This window comes from Panicum hallii, chromosome 7 (assembly GCF_002211085.1).
Source record: "Panicum hallii strain FIL2 chromosome 7, PHallii_v3.1, whole genome shotgun sequence".
Classification (NCBI taxonomy): domain Eukaryota; kingdom Viridiplantae; phylum Streptophyta; class Magnoliopsida; order Poales; family Poaceae; genus Panicum; species Panicum hallii.
The window spans coordinates 24810855-24835720 of NC_038048.1; the positions used below are offsets into that span (position 1 = coordinate 24810855).

Sequence of the window (24866 nt, forward strand, 5' to 3'; positions counted from 1 at the left end):
TGCTGAACGTCCTCCGAAGATGGTAGCAGTCAATGGCGGCATGGCTGGCACCCGGATGCCATGGGCACTTCTTCTGCAGGAGTTTCTCGAATTCCTCCTGCGTCGTCGACTTCTTGCCCCACGAAGGACGATCGATAGCCGCAATAACATTATCTGGCTTTCGTTTTCGGAGTGAACCCAAAAAGTCCCGCTGGCTTGTGTCGTTGCGGTTGTCGTTTGGGCGCCGCAGATTGTTATCTTGACGCCGCGGGAACCGCTCCCGCATCTTCTCCTCTTGTTCGGACCAATCGTGCATCATGTCACGAAGGCCCGCAACAGTCTTTGGCCTGTTCCGCCCGAAATCCCTGTAGATGCCGGGGTCGGTGATGCCGTTGTAGAAACAGTCGATGATGTCTTCTTCCGAGATGTTCGCGATGGTGGCGCGAATGTCGAAGAAGCGACGCGTGTAGGATCGCAGGAGCTCGTTGTGTTCTTGCTTGCACTGGGCAAGATCATGTCGAGTACCTGCACGAGCAATCGCTCCCTGGAAATTGTCGATGAAGACCTTCTTAAGCCGTTCCCAGGAGTCGATGGAGTTGCTGCCGAGGCTCTCCAGCCAAGTGAGCGGCGCAGGATCCAAAGCCATCGGGAAGTAGACGACTTTGGTAACGTTTGAGCCCCCTGCTACCTGGATAGCCGTGGAGTAACAACGGAGCCATTGCTGAGGAGCCTGCTTGCCGTCGTACTTGGTGATGCCGACGGGTTTGAAACCCTCCGGGTACTTGTAGCTACTGAAACGTGCAGAGAAAGCAGGAAATCGATCGCTACAGTCAGTACCTTCATTTTCGACTTCTTCACGGGTCTTGCGCCTAGAAGAAATCACGGTGCGCGCATCGCGGCCTTCATTGATGTGCTGGCGCAGGTCCTCCGGAGGAAGTCGATGATGGGCTTGTTGTGGCTGACCCCCTTGCGGTGGCTGCTGCCTCCCGCCAGGGGTCTGGCTCCCGCAAGCGTTGTCGTTGCTGGGTTGGCGTCGAGGACGACCGCCAGCCGTTCGGCTGTGAGCCTGACTTCGACTTTCACCCACGCGCTCCTCCCTGATGGTAGGCGCCGGGTTGTGTTGATCCAACTGGATCCAAGCCCTCTGCGCGTAGAGGAGTGCTTGACGTACCTCCGGATCATGGCTGCGCTCGAGGATGGCCGTTACCCTGGCGATGTTGGCCACCGGAGTCCGAAAACCCCGTTCGCTGACGGCGGCGAACTCAGGATCAAGCTCGCGATGCATAGATCGCCTACGCTCGTTGGCCCTCCTTCGCCGGATTGTGCGCGCCCTGTTTCTGGCCCTCCGCGCTTCACGGTCGGCGTCATTCTCGTCACCGACGTTGGCCGTGATCTCATCCTCGGAGATCGCTTCCAAGTTGTCGATGGGAAAATCCCCACCGTCCTCGCCTTCTTCGGCCATCAGCACCTGGCGAGAAGAAAGCTCATGAGAACTTTCGTCGACTAGTTCAGTCGACCCCTCCACCGTGGTGGCCAATGGCTTGCCTTCTTGAAAAGGCAAGGGCTCGAGGTGAGCCACGAGTTGACCCTCTGCCTCGAGTAGCTTGGGGAGCGTCACGCCCCTCCAGTGCACCACGTGCCCCTCCAGCAGGGAGGTGACCACCAGATCACCGGTACCGGAACAACCCGAAGCCCCCCGACACGCAGTGGCTTCAAGCTTTCCGATCTGGAGTAACAAGTCCAGGTCCTTCTCAAACATGGAGAGGGACCCAGAGTCGTGGGCCTCCTGAAGATTAGTGGCCAAATCGCACAAACCGAGTTGAGATCGGTTGTGCAGGTCCCTAGATTGGAGCAAATCCAAACCAGGGGAAGTTGCCACAACACCAGAAGAAGTCGAGGCTGGAGCGAACTCCAACTCGATCTGTGCTGCGGAAGCGTGGAGCGGCAAGTTGTTGAGCCCGTCGACGAACTTGTCAAGGTTGCTGCGGAGATCCGCAGCGGAGGTCTTTGGCTTCATGTCGACGAGGAATCGTCGGAAACTGCCCGCACCATCTGCGATGCAGACCCATGAACCAAAAACGAACGTCGTGCCCTGAGAGGGAACTGACCTGATGAATCTGAACGATGCCATCGAGCTCGCCGGTGGATCTTCGACGCGCACCCCTACCTGGCGCGCCAGCTGTCGGTGTTTAACCGGCTACCCACCGAGGGATATACCCAAGGTGGTAAGTTTTGGGTGAGGAGACGCCGAGATCAGGAACTCAAAGGTGCAAGGAACACAAGACTTAGACAGGTTCGGGCCGCACGGAGCGTAACACCCTACGTCCTGTATGGTTTGTATTGCCTTCTGCGTAGAATGACCTAATGATCTTCTGTTTTGAGGGGGTCCCTGACCTCCCTTATATATCCGAGAGGCCAGGATTACAAGGATGCTAACCAACCTTCACTGAGGGATCATACCAGAACGTATCTCGAGTAGATCCTCTCCGTGTTGGTTAGCTCTATCTCCGATTTAAACGGGATAAATAAGAGATAAACAAAATGGATAAGAGATAAGACGGACTTAATCTCTTAAACCTCTTTAGACTACGCTACATGCCCAGCCCGGTAGCCCCGGGTCTGACAACCCCCTCAAAATATCTCATTCTATACCCAAGGGAATACAAACCACCATACAGGAAATAGGGTATTACGCATCTCACGGCCCAAACCTGTCTAAATCTTATGTTCCTTGCACCTTCGAGTTCCTGATCTCGGTGTCTCCTCACCTAAATTTACCACCTTGGGTATACCCTTCAGTGGGCAGCCAGTAAAACACCGACAGCTAGCGCGCCAGGTAGGGGAGCGCATCGAAGATCCACCGGCGAACTCGATGGCATCATTTAAGTTCACCAGTGCTGTGCTCGTCGAGGGCATGACGCTCGTTTTCGGCTCATGGGTCTGCGTCGCAGCTGGCGCCCACCGTGGGGCCAATCGTCGTGATCGTTGGGCGAATTTGAAGGATCTCTTCATCAACATCAATCCACTCAAGGTGGCGGGTTGCTACTTCATACATATGCATCGGTACATCGATTCATCATCGGATCCTTCAACGAACGGCTACATCGACCTCAACTACTCGGCTCGACTTCACCTCGCGTTGCATCGTCGATGCACCGCAACCGCCGACCTCGATGACCCGCTTCAACTTCAGCTTGTGCCGCAATGTCTGCGCGTAGTAGCAACGAGTCCGACTACTTCGACTTTGCGAGGACGATCGGCGGCCCGCCGATGACTACATCAACTACTCGTCTCGACTTGAAAACTAGTCGGAATCGATTCCGACTAGTCGAGCTTCATCAACAAATCATCACAGCTCCATCAACGAGCTCCACGGTTTTGTCGACATTTGTCCACGAATCAAGCTAAGTGACTTATACCTTTTTGGGTACGCCTCTCGACGGGCATGAAACCCTTGGAGGCTATTCCATGATCGGCTACCTATTTGTGTACGTCTCTCGACGAGCATTGAAACCCTCCAGTGCTACACTTCGCCGACTACTTGTCCGTGTACGTCTCTCGATGGGCATGAAACCCTCCAGAGCTACACTTCGCCAACTACTTATCCATGTACGACTCTCGATGAGGCATTGAAACCCTCCAGAGCTACACTTTGTCAACTACTTTTGCGCACTGCGCATCCTTTTTGTCGCATGACGGCTACTTTTTGCTCGTTGTCTCCTCTTAATGGTCGCTAATCTACCAGGTAGCACATGCCTTAATCCGTGAAACCTCGGCTCTTCGGTCATGCCTAATGCCTTTACGCATACACGAGACAAAGATCTCATACACACTATGAGCAATGGCTAAAACGGGACTAGGTGCTTAAACATAATAGGCATACTACTCGGGAGTTTTAAATGGCCTAAAAAAGAGCTCGACACAACAATTTTTACACCGAACAAATTTTTATGTCTTCACATTATTACTGAGTACTACTCGGTATCTTCGCATTATGCTACATAATGTATGCATTGTCGTTTTTCAGATCAAGTTTCGGCAACAACTCTTCAGGCAGCACGGCGTGCTATTACAGTTTCGTTAGTCCTCAGGCTCGGGGGCTGGGCGATGCACACTACTCGACATGGCTCTTTCGGCTCTCCTGGCTTGTAAGCTCGGGGGTTGGATGCCGCAAAACTACTCAAAGATGACTCATATGAAGACTGAGAGTGCAGAAGAAATTTTAAGTCACCGCGCGATAACATAAACCAGCGGGAGGCTCAGTTTCACTATGCAGAAGGCAAAGAGTTTTTCTCAGAATTTCAGAGTAACACCAATGCCACGATTCTTGGATCCTTATTTCCAAACCTGAGAGATTTGGATTCAAGGCTTGGGGGCTGCGGGATATGTGGCATCAACTACTTATTTTTTCAAATTTATTTGAGAAGTAAGGAAGATTCAAGACTAATATGACCCTCAGCCTGATTCTCCGATTCAACCTAAGGCTCGGGGGCTACTCCGTATGGAGTGCGATTTTTCAATCGCACACCATACCAAAGGAATAATTCAGGGCATGAGCACCTCATAGCTTCGATGCAGCCAAGTAAGTACTCGAACAAGAACTTCAAGATGGAGCTTTGCAAGAAGCCGAAGACTACTTCAAAAGTACTCGAGAAGCCTGCAGTACTCAGCTACGAAGAGCTCGGGGGCTTGTCAGACCCGGGGCCACGGGGCTGTGCACATAACGTAGTTTAAACAGGGTTAAGAGATAAAGCCTGTCTTATCTCTTATTTAAGTTGTTTTCTACTCGTTTGAGTAGAAGATAAAGCTAGTCGATACAGAAGAAATCTATTCGAGATATATTCTGGTACGATTCCTTAGCTAGTATTGACTAGATCCATGTAACCCTGATCTCCCGGATATATAAGGGGGGCAGGGACCCCCTCAAAACATCTCATTCTACACCCAAGGGAATACAAACCACCATACAGGACGTAGGGTATTACGCATCTCGCGGCCCGAACCTGTCTAAATCTTATGTTCCTTGCACCTTCGAGTTCCTGATCTCGGCGTCTCCTCACCTAAATTTACCACCTTGGGTATACCCTTCGGTGGGCAGCCGGTAAAACACCGACACCTTGATATTGAAAAATTATGTCTTTGTTTGTTCTTTACATGCACAAAGCTTCGTCATATCCTGTTATCAGCCGAGACAATTGTCATCTGCAAATCGGATGTCATAAAACACATGCTATTGGCTCCTGTGTTGAAAGACCAACTTGAAAAGTGGATGTTTGCATTGTTAGAGTTTGATATCCGATACCAACCCGCAAAGGCGGTCAAAGGGCAAGTGTTAGCGGATCTCATCGCAGAAAGGATCAATACTGACATAGCAGAACTTTCCATATGCGCATGGGTCTTGTACTTTGACGGATCGGCTTGTGGAGATGGATGTGGCATAGGTATCCTGCTTGTGTCGCCTCGAGGGGCAACATATTCTTTTTCAATCAGATTACCCGCCGCTTGCACCAATAATCTCGCAGAATATGAAGCAGCGTGTAAAGGCAGGGAGTTGCTTCTTGAGGCCGGAGCTGAAGTAGTGGAAATTTTCAGGGATTCAAAATTGGTGATCTCTCAGCTCATAGAGGAATATAGGTGTGAGAGCGAGTCGCTCTTCCCATTATAGGTACAATGTCAAGAGTTGATGGCCCAATTTAGATACATAAATTTCTATTGGATACCTAGGACTCGAAATTCGGAGACCAATGATTTGGCATAGATGGCTTCGGGATACAAGGCCGTAGCGGACAGAACCGATCTTCAGGTACACCTACTGGACCAAGGAGATTGGAGAGCCGATATCTTCAATTATTTGAAGGATTCGGCTCGGGGCGCACCCAAGAGGATATGTTACAAGGCCATGAGGTACGTCCTAATAGGAGATGACATGTTCTACAAGACTTTAGAAGGTTTGCTGCTCAAATGCTTGGGGCCGGTTGAATCCAATCGGCTCTGACACGAAGTCCACGAAGGCACCTGTAGGACTCACCAATCGGCTCATAAGATGAAGTGGCTAAATAGGCAATCGGGATATTACTGGCCCACCATGCTTGAAGATTGCTTCAAATATTATAAAGGATGCCAGGCATGTCAGAGGTTCGGGAAGATTCAGATGGTACCAGCATCAGTAATGAACCCTATCATCAAACCGTTGCCGTTCAGAGGCTGGGGCATGGACATGATCTGCAAAATTAATCCTCCATCCAGCAAAGACCACCAGTTTATTTTGGCCATCACAGATTACTTTACCAAGTGGGTGGAGGCGGTTCCCATGAAGTCGATAGCATCCAAGGATGTCATTAATTTTATCAAGGAGCATGTCATTCACAGGTTCGGGATTCCTCAGACCATTACAACAGATGGAGGTTCGGTCTTCATTTTAGAGGAGTTCAAGAAGTTCGCCATCGACATGGGCATCAAGCTGATTAGGTCATCTCCATATTATGCCCAAGCAAATGGACAAGCTGAAGCGTCCAATCAGAGCCTTATCAAGTTGATCAAGAGAAAGATCGATGAATATCCTAAGTGTTGGCATGAGGTCTTATCAGAGGCATTGTGGGCATACCTTATTTCTTGCCATGGAGCAACAAAAACTTCTCCTTATCACCTAGTGTATGGACAGGAGGCTGTATTACCATGGGAAGTTACGGCCGGCTCAAGGCGCATAGAATTCCAAAATGACTTAATAGCTGAAGAGTATGCTACTCTAATGAATGATAATGTTGAGGACCTTATGGAGCTCAAGCTTTGGTCACTTGAGAAGATCAAAGAAAATAAGGCCAAAGTACCCCGCGCGTACAACAAGAAAGTCAAGCCAAAAGAATTCCAAGTTGGAGATCTAGTTTGGGAAGCGGTGCTACCATTGGGGACTAAAGATGCAGCGTATGGCAAATGGTCTCCAAACTGGCACAGGCCTTATAGGGTTGACCAAGTCCTGTCCGGGAACGCATATATGCTTGAGGATTTAGATGACGTCTAGTTCCCGGTGGCGGTCAACAGTCAACATCTCAAGAAGTACTTCCCAAGTATGTGGGATGATGAGCGATAAAGCCGATGCTACGCATCAGGCTATGAACCGATACGATCAGTTGGCTCGTACAAGAGGAAGCCGATGCTACGCGGAAAGATATGAGCCGACAGGACCTGATGACTCGTACAGGTGAACGTCGATGTTATGCGTCAGGCTAGGTACAAGGAAAGAGGGCCGATACATGTAGTCGGCCCATATATATATAAAAGAAAAGAGAGAGAGAGAGTACTTTGTACCCAACGCATTGAGCTGGTCGAATAGCCGATGTACAACCATCAACTTTAGAATCTTAATACAGATACATGCAGGTTTATCTTACAAAGGGTGATTACAAGGAAGTCTACTGAAGGAACTCGTCGTTAGAGGCAATGGCCTCAAGACAGACGCGATCAGCTTCAACAATCACTGCTTCATCATCCTTGTCCTCCCCCGACACCACTGCCTACTCAAGGCGCTCAGCTCTACGAGTTCTATCTTCAGTTGGGCGGTCAAGTTTTCTGCTTCTCGTTCAGAGTTGGCAATAAGGTTCTTCTCTTCCTGGATGCGCTGCTCGGTTGCCCAGACCTTAGCCTTGAGGTCCTCTAGTTCCTTCTTCAGAAGTTGAAGCCTTTGAAAGTGCACAGATGTATCGGCCTTGGCATCCAGAGTCACCTTCTTCTCGTTAAGTAATCAACACCTCTCGGCAATGTCGGCCTTCAAGGGAGCTTGAGAGCATCGAGCTTCAATTCTGTGTAGAGCCTGTTCTACCCTTGCCCGAAAGAAAGGAAGGTGCCCGGTTGGCCAAAGCTTGATCTGAAGGACTTTCAGGAGTTGAGACTTGATCTTTTCGAGAATCTGCCTCACTGCATCGGAATCCTGCACCAAGGTGTCAATCAAAGCTGATAGATGGCCCTTCACGCGGAGAAGCTAGCTGGCGATGCCGGTCGAATCTTGCTGATGATCATTAATTTCTAGTATGGCCGAGCCGACGGATGCAGGGTCGAATGAAAGTAACTCCGTGAGTTTCAAACCCTGAAAGAAGACATAAGACTAAAGTGGCACAGGAGACATAGGGAAAAGAAGATGCAAACGAGTCGGTGACAAAACATACCTGTCCTGGAGAAGGAGCAATGACAGCCGATGAAGTGATGATCGGCTCCTGAGGATGCACCCTTTCTGGAGAAGGAGTGACAGCCGATGAAGCAACGATCAACTCTTGCAGGCACGCCCCTCCCGGAGGAAGACTGATAGCTGACGAGGTGACGATCGGCTCTTCCAGAGAGGGACCAACGTCCGACGCGGCAACTACCGACTCTTGCAGACCTCGAAGGGCGATCGAAGCATCAATTGGCGTTGCGGGGTTATCTGGAGCTTTTGGGATGGGATCCTGAAGGTTGACTAAGGCGTTGACCGTTGTCAAAGTATCTTCTGGAGCCTCTGGACTAAGGCTGGATCCGCATGATACCTTTTGACGGGGGAGGTGCATTTTTGCCATAAAGGACCATGGGGGCAATCGGCAAAAACTGGAAGGTGGAGCCATCATCGTTCCTGGGCACCGGACCATCTTCCTGCTGCAGAAAGAGCAAATGGAATCAAAAAAGGAATTGAGCAGAGTCAGTAGGAAACAATTGGATTAATGGTAATACCTCTTCCTCAGGGGCTTCATACTCAGCGTGAATCTGCTGCAACATTGGCCCCAGCGCTTTCTGGAAGACATGAGTCTTCCACATCGACCACCAGTTCTCGAATTCGATGGCCGAAGAGGTGAACTATAGGTCAACAGGGATTGGGATGAGAAGGTCTGAAAATAGGCTGTAACATCTTTGAGTGGTGACGGTGTCGGGCAGGTCGGTTCTGTTGGTTGTCAAATAATGAAGGAAGAAGTGAGGAGAAACTTGGCCAAGGCTAAACTGCCGAGCTGCTACGACCGGCTGATAGAATTCATATCCTGGCTTGATGATCCGGTTGGAGGTGCTCATGCCAACTGGAAGGAGGTAAGGGCAGATCATTATAGAATATAGATGCCGAGTGCCGTCATCATCGGCAAAATCAGCCAATCTGAAGGTGACCGGGTTCTCAAAAATTTCAAAATCAATGTAGGGAAGGAAGATAGGATTGTTCAGGCCCCTATAGAAAATTCTAAACTAGCTTGAAGCTTGTGAGGGATTCAAATGGCTGCCAGGAAGGTTATATAAAGCCTGGCCAAAGCTGGTACATCTGATCCGCCTCCCACTCTGATCTGGGAAAGAGTTATCGGCCAAAACAGGGAAGTCTGGGATGAAGTCCTGAAAGTAAAGGTGAGCCCACAATTGGATGAACCACCAGGGACCACCGATCCTAAGTTTCTTCTAGGTAAGTAGGCTCAAGGACATCAGGTGGAGGTATCTGTAGACTTCCCCAAGAAACAACTTGCCAAGGCCAACAATGTTACCTTTGGCTAGTTCATATGCTAGGGGGAGATAATTCTTGGTTGGGGCAAGGGAAGGATCGCAAAATAAGAAGTGTTCCAACCAAAGATTCAAGAAGGCTGTATGTTACTTTTTGATCACAGGGCCTTTGGTTTTAAGGTGCTGGTTTAGGTATGCACCCCAGTTTATGCACTCTGTTTTGGAGGACAACTTGAAGGGGACTTCGGATAGTCTGTAGGCAGAGGGGCAGGATGAAGAGATGTCTAGACCAGATAGAAAGGAGTTCAAGGCATCGGACCAAAAGTAGCCGATGGTTTTCAGGAGATTCTCATTCTTCTCAAGAGGGGATAGAGACAAAGACAGAGCATCGGCTATCCCTATAGTCTCCTATGTGGGCTGGTAGGTCTTTACTATTCTGTTATACCAGGTCACCCAGCTCTCGGGAGGATTTGGCCAGGCACGTAGGCTGTCGGCCCAAGAATCTAAATCTATGTTTTGGCTCACGAATGGAATCCGATTGGCCTTGCAAGAAATTAGATCTACGGGTTTCTCGTAAGAACGAGGCCCAAGACAAAAAGAATTGGGGGAAGAAGGATGCGGCAAGAGAATATCTGAAACTTGGAGAATCCATAAAAGCCAAATAACCGGAGAACGATCATTTAATGGTGCAAGGGATATAGTAATTGCTGCATTAAATTAGCAAAGGTCGGAGTTTTACCTTCAGACCAAGGACAATTGCGTCGGCATTCGAAGATTCCGCCATCGGAAACCCCAAAGATCAAGAACCTGGGAATTGGATCTAGGGTTGGTGGCGCAAGTATGAGTTTGTGCTCTGAAGGCTTTGGTTCGGGTCTTTGCGGTTAGGGTTTATGAGCAAGAGATTTTGGAAAATAACTTGGATTCAGGGAGTCTTTGAAGATCTGTTTTGGGAGGATTCCGGATTTAAGCAGAAAATGAAATGGATTAGAGAATCGACTTAGCTCTGGATTGGCATTTTAAGGAAAGGAACCGATGCGTTGCCATCGGCTCCCAAGTGATTGGTTTCTTAACAAATTGCGGTTAAAATAAAGGATTTTATTTATAACGGGGAGTGAGTACAAAAGGGGGAGCCGATTACTCCTAGAGCTGATCTATCGGCTTAATCCTACAGTCTACCACTAGTAGGCGCCAGAGGTTCTGTGGCGCTTGATCGGTGGAGCCGTGCTGACATCGCTGTCGTCGTTGCTGCCATCGTCGCCGCCGCCATCATCTCCGCCGCTATCACTGCTGAAGCTACTGCTGTCTTTGGCTTCTTCATTGCCGTCGTTGTCATCGTCATCCTCCAACGAGCCACCAAGGAGGAAGCCTCCTGCCACCGAGTCCTCCTCGGTTGATGAGGAATCGGCTTCTTCTTCCTAGGAGAAGAAAAAGAAGTTTTCTTCCCAGGACGCGTCGTCCTCATCATCTTCCTCCAGCTCACCACGGAGGAGGAGGTGAAGATCTTCGCCATCGGTCAGGGACTCGTCGTCCTCTGACCAGGTCTGGAAGTCCCATTCTTCTGCATCCCAATGCAGGGGGCCACGGACCCGTAAGCAGCTATTGGGTCGTACTCTGGAGTGGGTTCCCGAGTGGACTTGGACTTGAAGGAGATGGTGGAGGAAGCAGAGGAAGTGGAAGAAGCCATTACAAGAGGAGGAAAGTTGAATCAGGTATGGTTGCTAATATCTGAAGGAAGGGGATGAGAGAAAGAAAGCTACCGGGGGCAGGTTTATAAAGATGGAGTGGAAGATGAATCGGCACCATAGTGGTTTCTAAGGAGTTTGATGCAGAGCAGTCACATCCCCTAGAAGTTGAAGAGGCACGCCTGTACGGATTTCGAAAGTCAAAGAGGCGGGGCGATTAAAAGAGAAATGGTTTCAGAATAATTATTGCCAAAACCAGGGGGCATATGTTATCGCCATAATTTAGGCGGGCCAGAAAGGTGGGCCGCGAAGCAAGATGGGCTTGAAAGGTAATCATAGTGGGCTTGCGAATCGGCCCCTGTGCGGGTGTATGAGGCTAGGGTTGGCCATGTATCTAGATAGCCATGTGTGTTTAAATAGTTTAGATAGAGCTAGCCAAGATTCATGCCGTGTTTAGTTAGGATTGGTTAGGGAAGGAAAGTCTCCGGACTACAAATATGTACCCTGGATTATGAATAAAGGAATCAATCAATCATTCACCAATAATTCTAGGTGCATCGCCACCCCTGTTCTAGGGTTTCTCGGGTAAGTGTCGTGCAGCCCCGATCACGCCCCGCGTGATCGGGGCGGCATCGTCCCTGCTTATCTACCTTTTGTGTTTCTTATTCTGAAGCGTTGTTGATGGCGAGTAACACTAGTTATCTTGGCGTTCATAGAGTAGCATCGGCTCTTCCATGCTTTATTCATGCATCGTTTGTTACCTGTAAATGATCAGCTATCATCGTGCCCGATCTCGGGTATAAGGGCAGCGTCTTTCTTTGTTTTTGTTTAGTAGATCCAATCTGTTATGGTTAGTCTTTGTTCGTCGAAGATTCAGTTTAATATCTGCATGATTAGGCCCTTCAAACGGGTTGAATGTTCTGGCAGTATGTTTGGCGCTTATAACAGCTTAAAAAGGGATTGATCCAGGAATTGGCTTTCTGTTAGTTTTTAGACCTCTGTTTAAGTTGTTGTTTCATTACCTTCCGTATCTGTTAGGCTCAATTACGTGTAGAATATTCCGGTTATGCAGTGAAGGCTTTAACCGTCGTCGATTGGATTAGCTTAATGGTTAAAGAGCAAGTTTTATATTACCATCGGATATGTTTGCTTTGTTCATAGATCCGATCTGGAACTGAATACAATCGGCTCTTTACGGCCGATATAGGGAATCACCCAATGAGCCGATCATGGCTCGGACTAATGTTTATACGTGTCTGTGCATGCAGGAAACTAACATATAACACCTTCCTGATCAGGTACAAGGTCAGGTGGCACGCCTAGCAACCTAGACGCCAAGTCGTGTGCCGGATCTCGGGCCGTTGAATGAGGGACCGGGGCCCACCAGCAGTCCCAGGAGCCTCCCGGCTCCTTGTGTTGCCTGTCACTGCTCGCCGGAGGGTTTTGACCGACAACAGGTATCGGGTGATGTTAGTACCCGGTACTAACGTGGGTGGAACATTTAGTACCGGATGGCAACATCACCCGGTACTGATATCTAGCCTTTGGTACCGGGTGGTATTACCACCCAGTGCTAAAGTTCCTCTGGAACTTTCCATCCATCTCAAAAGTACCAACAAGGTGACCCGGTACTAATGCTAGAATTAGTATCGGATCATCTTGATGCTGGTACTTTTGGGGTGGATCTTTGAAGTATCTACATCAGTGGTAAGTTCACCGGAGACATGCAAAACCAAGCTATGATTAACGGATTTCAACTCGAATAGTCAAAATGGAAAGAGTAGATGATGAAGAACTCGCTTGTGATCCTGGAATCGCATAAGGATGAGTCGTTGGGCAGAGATGTGATGCCCTCATGTTCTGCGGAATGTCGTCGCTCAGCCAGGCCCCTGGTGGTGGTGGTGGTGGTGCAGCGGCGGGGGAGCTGCGTAGCACGTCAGGTGATCGGCAGGCGGCACGACGTTGGCCGGGCAGAGGCGTCGCAGGGGGATCCTGGCATCTGCACGGCAATGGCTCATGGTCGTAGGGGATCTTGGAGTCCTCACATTGATGAGCATGTGATCCTGACGTCTCAGCTTATATTGATGAGAAAATTTCTTGTACAACCCTGGAAGAAATGGCAGTTCCTTCTTCGACTCTGAAAAGCTCAAACTCTCTTTTTTTATCCTATTTTTATCTTGTACCCCTTTCTTATCCTTTCCGCGATATCCGTTAGACCATTCCGTTAAGTTACCGGTGGCATGTGAAAAAAATAGGGTTTTTGACCAAAATACCACTGAAAGTGCCACATACCCCCTGTTCCACAAGAGCCGTCGAGGCTCATCCTCGACCACATGCGCGGGCGGCGGCAGGCCCCACAGCGCTCATCCCCATCCACACGCGCGAGCGGCGGCGGAGCACATGTGCGGGTGGCGGCGAGCCCCGCAGCGACTCATCCCCGTCCCCACGCGCGGGCGGTGGCCCCTGCAGCGGGACACCCGCGCGCGCCGGCGGCCCTCGCAGCAGGATGTGGAGGCGGCGGAGCACCTGACCCGGCGGCGTCGGCCCTCGCGGCCGCGTGCTCAAGGGCGCGCCGGCGGCCCCCGCAGCGGGACGTGGAGGCGGCGGAGCACCTGACCGCGGGCTGAGGGGCGTGACGGGTCGTGGAGGTGGCAGAGCACCTGATCCGGCTGCTGCCAGTGTTGGTGAGCGGCATCGTTTTCGCGGCTGCCGTACGCGCAGATGTCCAGCACGTTCATCCTCCAGGGCGACGCCCTGGCGTTCCAGGAAGGTGAGGACCGGGTGTCGCGGGGGATGGTGATGGTGCCGCCGGCGGCAGCGGAAGTGGAGGTGGCGGCGGCTGTGCTGATGGCATGCGCCTGGTGCAGCCGCTTGTCGCCTGCGCCGAGGCTGTGGCGTGCCACGACTACGCCCACGCCATGGCGCTGCGGCGGGAGCTGCAGGTCGGCGCACCCGTGCACGGCACGGCATTCCAGCGCGTGGCGTCGTGCTTCGTTCAAGGCCTCGCAGACCGGCTCGCGCGGGCGCACGCGCCGGCGCTGGGGTTGGCTAGCATGGCGTTCTACATCCTGCCATCGTGCACGGGGCGCGACAGCGCGCGTGGTCAGGTGCTAGCGCTGGTGTACGAGCTGTGTTCAAAATGTGGAGAATTTAGTTCACAGTGTCACGCTGTTGCCAACAGAATACACGTTAAATGTGATTTAAGGTCAAATATTTGTTCTATGTGAGATCTCAACATCTATTGCTTGTGCTAAGGGTATTTTTATCTTTTCACAACCACTTACTGGAGATGTTACGGTAGGGTCAAGAAAGAGATACAAGATAAAAATAGAGCTAAAGAAGAAAGTTTGAACTTTTGATGGCCAAAGAATGGACTGTCATTTCTTTCAGAGCCATACAAGAAATTTTCTCTATATCGAAGGGCGCTGCACGAGGAGACGATGGAGTCACGAGGGTGCGCAGCAGGAGAAGCCGAGGGGATGCGCAATTGGTGGGGGGCGGGGCGATGAAATGAGATGCAATGTGAGGGTGAGGGTGAGGGCGACGCGATGGGGAAAACGGGAAGTGTGGGATCTTGATTTAGAATTTGGATTGCCAGGAATCGGTGAGCGAGTTACAGCAGGGTTAGCTGCGAAAGTTGTGGGATTTCAATTTCATAGCGCGTCAGCGTGAGGGATGCAAACCCTAAACAATCAAACGGTTGAACATCGCTGATGGCAGGATGAAAACGCGTTTAGCAGAGGTCGCACCCGCCAGAGGATGACGGAAAAAACGTAACCCTTAACCATTTTGTAGTAGTAGAGATATAATGGGCAGTTCTCCTACCAGTTCATTTCATTTTTTTTATATTTTCCCATTTGAGATGGGGAGAAGAACAGAGGAGAGGCAAGAGGCTTAAGTTGCTGGGTTCGAAACTAATATTGATTTCTTTCTCAGTAATTTAAGCCTCAGTTTCATACATTCTGTAGTTGGCATTATGATTAACTGTACTATAATTTTAGCATTTTTCTATATTAAGCAGTAACTGTTAGTTTGATCTCCTAGCTTATTGGACCCTAACGGGCCGATGGGCTACCTCACCCATGCGCCCTGATCGGGGGCGCTCCAGCTCATCCCTAGCTGGTGGGCCCCCGCCGCGCCGCGCTATAAAGAGAGGTCGGGGCCAGCGGCTCGGATCATGAGATTCACCGGCCGCCGCCACCCCACCGACAAGTCAAACCTAGCCGATCTAGTTTGTGCGCAATCAGCGGCGGGAAGCTTCCTCCGGCCATCTTCGACGCCCTCTGCCTCGACCCCGAGCCCCGGACGCGACCACACCTTCGGCCACCTCGAGCACGAACACCTTCGGCTCGACCACCGCAAGCTCCCGCACTACACCACCATGGCGGGCACATCTGCGTCAGCCGCCGCCCTAGGGCACGAAGGTATACTTGTGCCCCTCCCTTGTCTCTCTCTCTCTATCTCTCTCTGTTGAATGGATTGCTTAAGAATCACAGAGCATCTTCTAATCTAATCGCGCAGTAGCCGATCCATATGTCTAACATTGGTATCAGTCGCCTATCTAATTGCGTTGATTAGCATTGGAAGGTCAAGAGTATAAACCCCAGAAAAGAACCCAGAAAAGATCCCAGAAACCCTAGATCAAAGCCCACAGAAACCCTAACCCTAACCCTAGATCATGAACAGAAAAGGCGCGGCGGTCAAAGGACCACTTACCTGGTTCTCCTTGCGCCGCCCACCGTCGGCGTGCACGGGACGCCAGCGCGCCGACCAGATCCCGCGACGCCTTATGCCTCGCGCGGACAGAGGCCGTGTGAGCACGCCGTAAGGCCGCTCGCCGTGCCACGGATCCGGGCACCACGGTGACGCCGCTCGACGGCGGCGCGCTCACCTTGCGGTGGACGCGCACGCCGGCGAGGGGGCTCGCCGTGGCGCCGCTCGCTCGGTCGCCAGTCGCCACTCACTCGCGTGCTCGGGTGGGAAGAAGAAGGCGCCGGGGATCGGGGGGAGAAGAGAAGAAATGGTCTAGGGTTTCACCGAGGAGAACTGAACGGGGGTTTTGTTTGACCGCAACGCGCACGCGGCCGTTGATCTGCGTTTGACGGTAGAGATCGCGTCGCACGGAACTGGGCTTCTTTTGGCCCAGGCGGGTTGGAGAAATAACGGCCCGGGCCCAGGTTGTGGAGCGCGCGGCCGCAGGCGCATGCAAGGGTGCGTTGGCCGGTCCATAACGGGCCGTTGCCACGGGACGCGCGCGCGCGCAAGGGCCGGTTGCCGTGGGCTGCTGCGAGAGTGCGGGCCACGTTTGCCGCTGGGCTGTCGCGAGAGAAGTAGGCCGGCTGGGCTGGTTTAGAGTGATGAGCAGTGCATTGGTTTTTAATTTCCATAAGTCATTTTCCAATAGAATTTGATTGAATTTGATTCATTTCAAATTCTAACTTGATTGAACTTTGATGCACTGCTTATAAAGACAAAATTAGACATTATTTTGATAGATTTTTAAGTTTTCCGTTGCAAAGTTTAAATAGATCCATTTTTTAATGTACACTTGCCTTGTTATTTAAATTTGAACCAATGGGATAATTTGAATTTCGAGGCACATGGATAATTTTGACTTGTAATATTGTTAATTTTTAACCAACGTTAACAATAACCATATTGCAATGATAATGGTAATATCTTTAATAGATATTTTTCATGTATTATTTCTATTTATGCCCAACGGTATTCTAGTTTTAATAAAAAAGAGATTATGACTTAATTTTTCATAGGTAATTTTCATGTATTCTTTCTAACTCTACCCGACGGTGTTTTAGATTTAATACACAAAGTTATTGCATAATTTTAATTTATGACCAACGTCGTATTTATACATATGCAATGATTTATTTGGCTTTATTTTAATGTTTTCACCACTCATGAATGTTTTTCAGGAGGATTATGAATGATGATTTCCATTAACGATATTCCTATATTAAAGGGAGACAATTATAATGAATGGTACAGAAAGCTGGACCTCTATTTCATCATGGGTGAATTGGATTGGGTCCTAGCTACACCGACTCCCAAAGAGCCAGTGCCTCCTGAGAGAGAGGACACAGACACAGATGCTTCTTGGAAGCAAACAGAGCTTGCTTATAAGAAAGCAAGAGCAGACTATGAGAGGCTTTATGCAAAATGGTACCCTACCAACAAGAAGTGTTTGGCAGTGGTAAAGAACACGATTGAGCCTGCAATTATGGGCTCAATCCCAGATTGTACCACTGTCATAGAGTATCTTGAAAAACTAAAGAATCAGTATACTGGTTCTTCAAAGACTTATGCAACCCAGTTGATTAAACAACTGGTTTCAGAAAGATACAATGGTGGTGGCATAAGGGAACACATTCATCGCATGGTCAACCAGAATAACAAGCTAAAGTCATTGGACCTTGCCTTCAAGGAGGATCACATTGTCCATTTAGTTTTTGCTTCGTTACCAAAAGAGTTTGACAAGTTTGTTGTCAATTACAACACCCAACCACATACTTGGGACATTGAAAAGACCATTGCGATGTGTGTTTAGGAGGAGGAAAGGATAAGATCCACCACTAGCGGATCTTTAAATTATGTAAACAAGAAGAAAAATACCAATTTCAAGGGTAATTTTTCTTCCTCCTCTAAAGGCAAAAGCTCTCATCAACACAGACCACAAGAAGGACAGGCTCTAGTAGAGAAGGATCAGTGTCTCTACTGCAAAGAAAGGGGTCACTACAAGAAGAATTGTCACCGATATTTAAAGATGATCATGGAGAAGAGAGGTGAGAATGTTATTTCATTCGTAAATGAATCCTTGTATATAGACTATTCAAAAACCACTTGGTGGATTGATTCAGGAGCAACTGTTCATGTTGCAAATTCGTTGCAGGGATTCCATTCGACGAGAACCACTCAAAGAAGCGAAAAGCAAGTTAGAGTGGCAAATGGTGCCCAGGCAGACGTTGAAGCAGTGGGAGACGTTCATTTGGAACTCGACACTGGCTTCATTATAGTTCTTAGAGATGTTTTATTTGTTCCTTCTTTACATAGAAACTTAATTAGTGTGTCTCGCCTGGACAAAGATGGTTATACCTGTCTATTTTGAGATGGCAGGTGTTTGATTGAATGTAATGATACAGTAATTTCAATTGCATTCAGAAAAAATGATCTTTATTTGATATCGTTACGCGAAAGTGTGAATTCCATATGCGATAACAATACGAATGTATTCTCGTCTACACTCGCGAATAGAAAAAGGAAGAGAACTCAAGATGCGTCGTCGAAATTATGGCACTGTCGTTTAGGCCATATTTCGAGGGGGAGAATAGAAAGATTAATTAAAAACGAAATTCTTCCTCCATTAGAGTTCTCTGACTTAGAATAATGCATTGAGTGCATAAAAGGCAAATTCGTTAAGAAAATAAAGAAAAATGCTAAGAGGAGCACACGTGTATTAGAAATAATTCACACAGATATCTGTGGTCTGTTCAATGTAAAGAGTGTGGATGGATATGACTCATTCATAACATTCACAGATGATTATTCCCGTTATGGATACATATATCCAATTAAAGAAAGATCGGAGGCTTTGGATAAATTTAAAATATTCAAGGCCGAAGTAGAAAATCAACATGATTTAAAGATTAAAATTGTAAGATCCGATCGTGGAGGGGAATACTACGATCGACATATCCAATATGGCCAAGTTCCAGGACCTTTTGCAAAGTTCCTGATGGAACAAGGCATAGTAGCCCAGTACTCGATGCTGGGCGAGCCTCAGCAGAACAGAGTGGCTGAAAGACGCAATCGTACCCTGATGGATATGGTGCGAAGCATGATCAGTTACTCTATATTGCCAATGAGTTTATGGATGGAGGCTCTGAAAACCGCCATTCATATTCTCAACAGAGTTCCAAGTAAATCGGTGCCGAAAACGCCGTATGAAATGTGGACAGGAAGAGTACCCTCACTGAATCACCTGCGGGTGTGGGGGAGTCCTGCTGAGGCAAAAGTGTTTAACCCGACCATTGCAAAACTAGATTCCAAAATGGTATCTTGCCATTTTATTGGCTATCCAGAAAGGTCAAAGGGTTTTCATTTCTACTGCCCAGACAGATCTACAAAATTTGTAGAAACGAGACACGCAGTCTTCCTTGAAGATCAAATGATCCGGGGGAGCGGCACAGCAAGGAAGATTGATCTTAAGGAGAAGCGGGTGTATACACCCAATCCCGTGATTCAGGAATCTTTTTTCCCGCTGCCCGCTGTGTCTGCACCACCAGTGCAAGTCATTGCGATGCCAACACCTGTAGTGGCTCCTTCTGTGGTAACGATGAATGAGGAAGTGGAACCTATTCATCAGGCTCCTGACGAGCCCTTTGCCACACAAGAAGAGGAGCAACAGCAGCCCCAAATAGATGAGGCACCGTAGGCTCAGGCTCGTGGGAGACCTCAAAGAACAAGGAAGCGCGCTATTTCTGACGACTATGAAGTCTATAATAGCGAAGAAATTCAAATGGAGGATGATCCCACTTCATTTGAAGAAGCCATGAGAAGTGAACACTCGTCGAAATGGCTTGATGCCATGGAAGACGAAATAAAATCGATGAGTACTAACAAAGTATGGGACTTAGAGGAAATTCCTAAAGGAGCCAAAACAGTAGGCTGCAAATGGGTCTACAAAACCAAATATGACTCCCAAGGGAATATAGATAAATTTAAAGCATGACTCGTGGAAAAAGGATACACACAAAGAGAAGGAATTGATTACAACGAGACTTTTTCCCCAGTCTCATGTAAAGATTCTTTCAGAATTATAATGGCTCTTGTAGCTCATTATGATCTAGAATTACATTAGATGGATGTGAAGACAGCATTCCTGAACGGGGATCTAGATGAAACCATCTACATGGCACAGCCGAAAGGTTTTGTCGTGGAAGGTAAAGAAAAATTGGGATGCCGTCTGAAGAAATCGATTTATGGGCTAAAGCAAGCTTCAAGACAGTGGTACTTGAAGTTCGATAAAACAATAAAAGAATTCGGGTTTAAAGAAAATATCGAGGATAATTGCATTTACGCAAAGTTCAAGAATGGGAAGTATGTCTTCCTAATCCTGTATGTGGACGATATTCTACTGGCAAGTAGTGATGTCAGTCTGCTACTAGAAACGAAAAAGTTTTTATCCTCGCATTTCGAGATGAAAGATCTTGATGAAGCAAGATTCGTTCTAGGAATCGAGATTCATCGAGACAGATTGAAAGGGGTATTAGGACTGTCTCAAAAGACATATATAGAAAAGGTCCTAAAGAAATTCAACATGCACAAATGCAGTGCCTCACCTGCATCTATTGTTAAGGGCGACAGATATGGGAAATTTCAATATCCCAAGACTCAGAATGAAATTGATCAAATGAAAATGGTACCATATGCTTCTGCTGTGGGAAGCTTACAGTATGCACAAGTGTGCACACGCCCTGATATAGCTTACGTTACCAGGTTACTTGGCAGATTCCAGAGTAATCCAGGACCAGAACACTAGAAGTTGGTAAAGAAGGTTATACGCTATTTGCAAGGAACCAAAGGCCTCATGTTAACATACAGAAAAATAGAATCTCTGCGTATCGTAGGATACTCAGACTTCGATTATGCAGGAGATGATAGAAAATCCACATCAGGATATGTGTTCACCCTAGCCGGGGGAGCAATATCGTGGAAAAGTTGCAAACAAACTGTCACTACATCGTCCACAATGTATGCCGAGTTTGTTGCATGTTATGAGGCCACAGGGCAGGTGAACTGGCTAAAGAAGTTCGTACCTGGTCTGAGAATGGTTGATGATATATCTAAACCATTACAGTTGTACTGCGATAATGAGCCCGCAATAATGTATGCTCACAACAACAAGACAAGTGGTGCTGCCAAACACATAGATATAAAGTATTATATTATGAAAGATAAAGTCCGAGATGAGATTATAAATCTCGAGCATATAAGCACAGTAAAAATGCTTGCGGATCCGCTAACGAAAGGCTTACCACCCAGCGTGTTCAAGGAACACGTAGCCGGCATGGGGCTAAGGGATAGCCTGTGATTTTCGGACTACAAGGGCCCAAAAGATTAAAGAATCCGTCTCTGAATGGAAGCGTGAATTGTAGCTGCTGAATCTATCGACAGATGATCGTGACGATGAGGCATGCTCTATACACAAATCCATGACGAAACGCGAAAAGGTAAAAGTAAAATAAAAGTACAGGGTGAGATCAAGGGGGAGACTGTTAGTTTGATCTCCTAGCTTATCAGACCCTAACGGGCCGATGGGCCACCTCACCCATGCGCCCTGATCGGGGGCGCCCCAGCTCATCCCTAGCTGGTGGGCCCCCATCGCGCCGCGCTATAAAGAGAGGTGGGGCCAGCGGCTCGGATCACGAGATTCACCGGCCGCCGCCACCCCACCGACAAGTCAAACCTAGCCGATCTAGTTTGTGCGCGGTCAGCGGCGGGAAGCTTCCTCCGGCCATCTTCGACGCCCTCTGCCTCGACCTCGAGCCCCGGACGCGACCACACCTTCGGCCACCTCGAGCACGAACACCTTCGGCTCGACCACTGCAAGCTCCCGCACTACACCACCATGGCAGGCACATCTGCGTCAGCCGCCGCCCTAGGGCACGAAGGTATACTTGTGCCCCTCCCTTGTCTCTCTCTCTATCTCTCTCTGTTGAATGGATTGCTTAAGAATCACAGAGCATCTTCTAATCTAATCGCGCAGTAGCCGATCCATATGTCTAACAGTAACGACTCTTCCGCATTTACATAAAAAAATGGCAAAGAACTATGTGTGTAGTTTTCTGTAATAACTTTCTGTTCACAGTTTCTATGCTAGTTGGTAAAAAGACAATGACCGTGACCAGAAATTTCATTATTCAATAATCGATATTCATGGGTCAAATGCACGTGCTATAATATATGTTGAATTTGCACCGATCAATCGATTACGTAAGCAGTGTGGGCGGCGCGGTTTGCTTCAGAGCTGCTCTTGCTTGCTCCTTAATCTTCGCTCTCAGTTTCAGTGACAGGACGCCACCGGCTTCAGAAACACCATTTCGTGATCACCATGTTCTGGTCAAGGACATCATCTTGTTTTCAATTCTGGCATCCAACATGTACTTTGTTCGATTATCTCGGATAAACAATCTGAGAGATTCGCCTGTGCCTTGGATGCCAAGGATGTGCATGGCGTGAACCAGCTAGAGCACACAATGATGCATGCTAGCCGCCATGCCAGTGTTCAAAGACATCGATCGCCTACTCGATCGATAGCACCTCAAATTCAGGGAACGGGACTTGAAATCGGCCTATATATACAAATCACGTCGAACTCGCAATCCAATCCATCCAAAGAATTGCTCTCAACATCTCTAACAACCAAATCATATATGGCTAGAACAAGCATGTCGTCTTCCCTCTGGTCCATCTTGTTGCTCCTAGCACTTGCTGCTGCCCTGTGCACGAGCAGCGCAGCCACCGACGACGACGTCGACGACGGGAGCAACGGCGCGGACCCCGACGCCGGCCGCCGCGCGCGCGCCACGGCCACGGTCGCCGAGATCCTGTCGGTGCACAACGCGGCGCGGCAGGCGGTCGGGGTGCCGCCGCTGGTCTGGAGCCCGCAGATCGCCGGGTACGCCAAGGGCTTCGCGCACTCGCGGCGCGGGGACTGCGCGCCCCGGCGGTCGCCGCTGTTCTACTTCGGCGAGAACATCTTCGTCGGGAAGGGCCGGCACTGGAACGCCACGGCGCTGGCGGCGCCGTGGGTGGCGGAGGGCCAGTGGTACGACTACGAGACCAACTCCTGCGCCGCACCGCCGGGCGCCGGGTGCCTGCGGTACACGCAGGTGGTGTGGCGCAACACCACGCAGGTCGGGTGCGCCAGGATCGTCTGCGACTCCGGCGACACCCTGCTCGTCTGCGACTACTTCCCGCCGGGGAACTACGGCACCGGCAGACCCTACTGATCATTCGTGGCGACTGATCCGTGGGAAATATACTTGCATTGGTTGCTCCCATCTGCTGGTTGAGTCATCATGTGCTACGTTACTTTGTGTTGTGTTTCCGCGTGAGTGATGTCTCTGAACTGTACAATACTACAATTCGTTATGTGTTGTTGTCTGTGATACTTAAGCATCACTACCGCCGTTCCATGTGGGCGTACGGTATGCTAAAATAAAACCGGGATTCCATTTATTTGCATTGCATGCCGCGTTACGGTCCGGCGACATGCCCGTAAGATGAGAAGTACTGCTCTCACTAACATGTGCGTCTGAGTGCTGTTGAGACCACACTCGGTTATGGAGAGTCCTTCTGCAGTATTGTAGAGGAACTGCTTCCCTACCCGGGAAGCCATATTAATCCTTGGCCTGAATGATTTTCCTAGGTAGGCATCCGTTCTCTAATATTACGCTACGCCAAAGGACAGGTAAGTTGCTTCCAGTACATACGATGTTTTTACTATGAAACAAAGCCCTTGAATCACCGAATTTTAATGTTCAACACCATTCTACGAAAATAAATGCAGTATACGTCAAGTATTTCCTATACATATTTTGTTCAGGACAAGGAAGTTTCATTTCAAGTAAAATAGACGATACGTCTAACAAGCATCAAAATAGTTGCAAATTTCTGCAGAAAATATTACATGTAACACTTAACAAAGTTGCATGTGAGGGTTGTTTTGTGCAAACCGTTAATAGTATACTTGTACAGTTGTCTGCACATCTCTCTCCAGAAAATTATACTGCTTTATCTCACCGGTGGTCATCGACACTCGCTTCCTGCCTCGCTTTGCCATATGTTGTGAGATATATACCTCTGCCCTGCATGAGTAACTTCTCAGACTTCGGTTGTCCTGTCTCCTCAATAGATGTGTCGATAGTCTGCTTAGTACTCATTTAGCTAATGTACATGCAGCAAGGCTAATTAGTCATCAAAGAAGCTACTAGCATATCAGCTTGCATATGGCTTCCATCTCAACCATCTGCATGTTGGGTCCGTGTATACAGAAAGATCAGAGGAGATGTAGTTCCTGCTGCCTTCTATTCCCAACGGGCTAGATCGTTTACTCTTTGGGTCTCTTTTTCTTGTCCAAGATTCCATGCATGTGTACGACATGTGTTGACGCCAGGCTACTAACAATCCTAAGACTAAAATATGAAACCGACACGGATGGTATATATATGTATGTTTGGATATGAGAAGAGGCAAGGCTATCTGGTCTATATAATTAAGGAAAAGCAGCGCTTCACCTAATATAATTAAGAGAGCTCACTTCAGGAAAATAGTGTAATTTCGTCGGCTAGAAACCGACGAAAATAGGCCTAAAACCGTCGAAAATAGCTATTTTTATTGGCCGACCGACAAAATTAGGCCGACGGAATAAAATAGATGAAAATAAAGGCTTTTTCGTCGGTTGCCGACGAAAATAAAGCTATTTTCGTCGGCCAACACGGCCGACGAAAATATGTTCACGTTTTCGTCGGCCTGAGTAGCCGACGAAAATATTTCCAATATTTTCGTCGGCTCTGCTGGCCGATAAAAACATGTCAAGTATTTTTGTCGGCTAGCCAGGCCGACGAAAATCATTGTCGTATTTTCATCGGCTGCGAGCCGACAAAAATACTGGAGCGTGTCCAGTATTTTCGTCGGCCACCACTCTGATCCTGCTAAAAAAACAGCTGCATATAATAGCGGTTATGAAAC

At 48.7% G+C, this 24866-nt stretch overlaps 1 protein-coding gene across 1 annotated transcript; it reads left to right on the forward strand.

Moving 5' to 3' along the window:
* Window positions 1–22488: 22488 nt before the first annotated feature.
* Window positions 22489–23360, forward strand: LOC112901247 (pathogenesis-related protein PRMS-like). The gene has a single exon (XM_025970118.1). It carries the CDS (start codon window positions 22547–22549, stop codon window positions 23123–23125), a length of 579 nt encoding a protein of 192 aa, XP_025825903.1. The 5' UTR covers window positions 22489–22546; the 3' UTR covers window positions 23126–23360.
* The last annotated feature ends 1506 nt before the right edge of the window (window positions 23361–24866 follow it).